At 63.0% G+C, this 3,546-nt stretch overlaps 1 protein-coding gene across 1 annotated transcript; it reads left to right on the top strand.

The window, feature by feature from the left end:
- Positions 1-541: 541 nt before the first annotated feature.
- Positions 542-3,061, top strand: Orm1 (orosomucoid 1). The gene is made up of 6 exons (XM_076840942.2): positions 542-655; positions 1,037-1,179; positions 1,371-1,441; positions 1,656-1,763; positions 1,903-2,006; positions 2,951-3,061. The coding sequence occupies exons 1-6, from the start codon at positions 542-544 to the stop codon at positions 3,059-3,061; spliced, it is 651 nt and encodes a 216-aa protein (XP_076697057.1).
- The last annotated feature ends 485 nt before the right edge of the window (positions 3,062-3,546 follow it).

Genomic DNA, 3,546 nt, shown 5'->3' with positions numbered 1-3,546 from the left:
GTCCTTGAAGGGTTAACTTGCCCAGAACAGTGAAATAAAAAGCTGCTTTTATGTGACCTTCTGCAGACTGTGAACTTCTGAGCCCCTCCCGCTACATGCTGGGTATGAAATTCTGAAACTCCCTGAACTCGGGGTTCAGGGGGATTGATTGATTACAGCCAAAGCTGTGCCCTCTGAACCTGGCTGCAGCCAAATAAAACTGATTGCTGCTGTCTTCGGTGCCTTGCCTCCTCTGTCCCTACAACAGGAGCTACTGCTGAGCGGGTGCCTCTGTTGATGTGTGCTCAAACTTTGTTGGATGTCACTCCAGCCACACGCACCTGGGCCTCGACTGGGCCAGGCAGGGGTGAGCTCAGCAGGTGAGGCTGTCCTGGCCTTGGAGGTGGGACTCACAAGAGCTCCGGGGGTTTCCCAAGCACTGGCAGGATTGGGTCACAGCCGTGAGCTGACCTTTGTGGCTCCAAGAGCCCCTCCCACATTTGTTAAAAAGGTCACTGCGCCCTCCTGCCCTGAGCTCTGCCAGGTGCCTCCCGCTCTCAGCATGGCGCTGCCCTGGGCCCTCGCAGTCTTGAGTCTCCTGCCACTGCTAGAGGCCCAGAGCCCGGCATGTGCCAACCTCACGGCCAAGCCCATCACCAACGCCACCCTGGACTGGGTGAGTGCCTGGGCCAGCCTTGCTCTGGGGCCAGAGGCAGCTGTCTCCCTCTCTGGGCCCTTCTTTCTCTACTGGCCGGGGTCAGCCCCTTACCTCTGGTGCTGCCCTTTTCTTTCCTGGGTCTGGGATGAGATTCTGACCAGCTGGGGGAAACTGGTCGCCTCCCCCGCCTCCAAATTCAGGAGCTCCAAGGCGAAGTCCCTCGGCAGGGGAGAGCTCTGTGCTGAGCATGGGGAGGACTTGGTGAGCCCAGCAGTCCCCACCCCCCCAGGGCTTCAGTCCCCTACTTGCAGAGTGGAGGGTCTGCAAGTAGGGGACCGAAGCTGACTGCTGCCGACCCCCAGAGATTCGGCTCAACCCCTGCGCCTGTCCCCTCCCCAGCTCTCTGGCAGGTGGTTTTACATCGGCTCAGTTTTTCTGGACCCCATGTTCAAGCAGATGGTTCAAAATGTCCAGGCCTCCGACTTCTACTTCACCCCTAACCTGACCCAGGACACGATTCTGTTCCAGCAGTACCTGAGCCTGTGAGCCCCCCGCTGCCCCACTCCAGAGGCCCGAGGCCTCAAGCCCGCCCCTCCCCCTCTGGGCCTCGCCCCCCACGGGGGAACGGGCCACCGGCTCTCCTCTCCATCAGCCCCTTGCCGCGGCCCTGGGGTGGGGACGGTCCCTTCTTGACGGCCATCTTGTTTCTCTCCCGCCTTCCACCTGGCTTTAGCGAGGACCACTGCGAATACAACTCCAGTGTCCTGTGGGTCCATCGAGAGAATGCCACCTTCTCCAGATACGGTGAGGGCCTGTCCTCAGGTGGGAGGGTGTGGAAGGGAGTGGTCAGCCTACGGAGGAGGGTGGGACTGAGGTCCAGGAGACCTGGGGCACAGAAAACAGAAGGCGGCTCTACCTGCAATGCCCCCGGGTCTGGTGCCTGGGCGCTGCAGGCACTGTTTAAACGCACCATGAAGTGAGCCAGCTTCGGGTCTCACCTGGGCCCTTTGTCCTGCAGACGGGGGCAAAAAGTTCACGGCCCAGCTTCTCCTCCAGGACTTCAACAGCACCTACTTACTGGCCTTCTCCATGGACGACGAGAACAAGCGGGGCCTGTCCTTCTACGGTGGGCCCCCGCAGCCCCAGAGCCCCCTGTCCCAGCCTCTCCCTCGGGGCCCATCCCGGAACCCCAGCCCCTCCTGGCCTCCCGCCGCCCCGAGCTCCTCACCCAGGCCCTCACCCAGCCGGCCTGTTGTTCCCTGCAGCCAACAAGCCCGAGGCCACCCCTGAGCAGCTGGAAGGGTTCCGTGAGGCGCTGGAGTGCAAGGGTATGGACAAGTCGGAGATCATGTACACGGACTGGAAGAAGGTGAATATGGGGGACCCATTTCGGGCAACCCCAGAGGTCCAGAGAGGGAAAGCTGCCCACCAAGGTTGCACAGCAAGGCAGGTCCCCTGCTTTTAAGAACCTGCCCTCAAGCTGAGGCAGCTGAGATTCAGGGACTAGTGGGTGTGAGATGAGAGCCCCGGGGTCACCATCCCTGCATCCAGCTGGACACTGGAGCCGAGAGGAGGACTTGAAAGGCCAGTGGGAGAGGATGGCCGCACCCTGGGGTGGTAGGTCCAGGAAAGACGCACAGTGGAGGGGAGGAGGCGACGAGCACCTCCCACACCCCAGGCTTGGCCTGCCCCCCACTTCTACCACCCAGCCAATGGGGAATTGGGGTCATGGTTTTCGGTGAGGCCCCGAATTGCACACAGCCCTGGGCTGCGGTCCCGAGTTTTGTTGTACACGAGGGTGGGCTGCCCCGACGGCGCCGCAGCCTCTGCCTCCAACCTGCGTTAATTGAAAGGCGTCACTTACCATCCACAAAATCACCAAGTCCATGAGCTGGTGACGCGTGACCCGACAGTCCCGGGAGATTTCCATGACCATGACGATAAAACCTCACTGTCCATCTTCCGCCTGAGACCCTTCCTCCCCTGACCGCCAGTAGTGGGTCCCGGGGTTTCACAGACCCACATGAGCTGCCCCTCCTGCCCCACAGCCTGCCCCTCCCCTCCCCTGGCCAGGGGACTCCACTGGGCATCTGGCCACCCCAGCCTCAGCAGCTGCATCGGCCAAACAGCGGTGCCCACAGTCCTGGGCAGACCAGCTGCCGCAGCTTGGGCCCCGTTCTCGGGCCAGCAAGCTGGGACGCAGGGGCAGGGCCAGCCCCAGGGCCTCTGCTGGGGAGCCATGGAGCGGGGCTGGTGCCCGGCCCCAGGAGGCCTTGTACCCGGTCACTCGCGGCCCTCCCTGCCCTCTCCCAGGACCAGTGTGAGCCACTGCGGAGGCAGCACGAGCTGGAGAGGAAGAAGGAGCCAGAGAGCAGCCCCGGGCCGCCTGCTGGGGGTCACAGCTCAGAGCCCCCGGCACCGTGACCACCCCACACCGGCCTCCTCGGTCACGGTCCTCTGCCTCAGTAAAGTTTCTGCTTGGGACAGTTTGCTGGTCACCTGCGCGTTCATTCATGCCCACTCATTTCTGGATGGGAAAGTCTGCCCGGAGTGGGGCCTGGCTGAACCCCAGCCTGGCGGGAGGAGCCGGGTGGACGTCACTGGGCCCCGTGCTCTAGGAGCCCGGCTCAAGGAGGGCTCCTCTGCAGGGGGACAGGCTTCCTAGGAGGGGTATCTGCGCCCATCTAGGAGGATTGGGAGCTGCAAGCCCAAAGGGACACATTTCAGGAACCAGAGACAGAGGATGAGGACGACACGAGGTGGACAAGGGGTGGAAGGACCCTGGCCATCCAGGGAGATGAGCTGGGCGGGGCCAGGCTGGAGGCAGGAAGGCCCGAGCAGAGGCCACAGAGGGCATCCTGGCAGAGGCAGCACCTGGACCGGGCAGGGTGGGTGACAGGAGGACTCGG

Source organism: Callospermophilus lateralis, chromosome 2 (genome assembly GCF_048772815.1).
Source record: "Callospermophilus lateralis isolate mCalLat2 chromosome 2, mCalLat2.hap1, whole genome shotgun sequence".
In the NCBI taxonomy this organism is placed as follows: Eukaryota; Metazoa; Chordata; class Mammalia; order Rodentia; family Sciuridae; genus Callospermophilus; species Callospermophilus lateralis.
The sequence above is the reverse complement of the archived record's forward strand: the minus strand, read 5'-3'. Positions and strand labels throughout refer to the sequence as shown.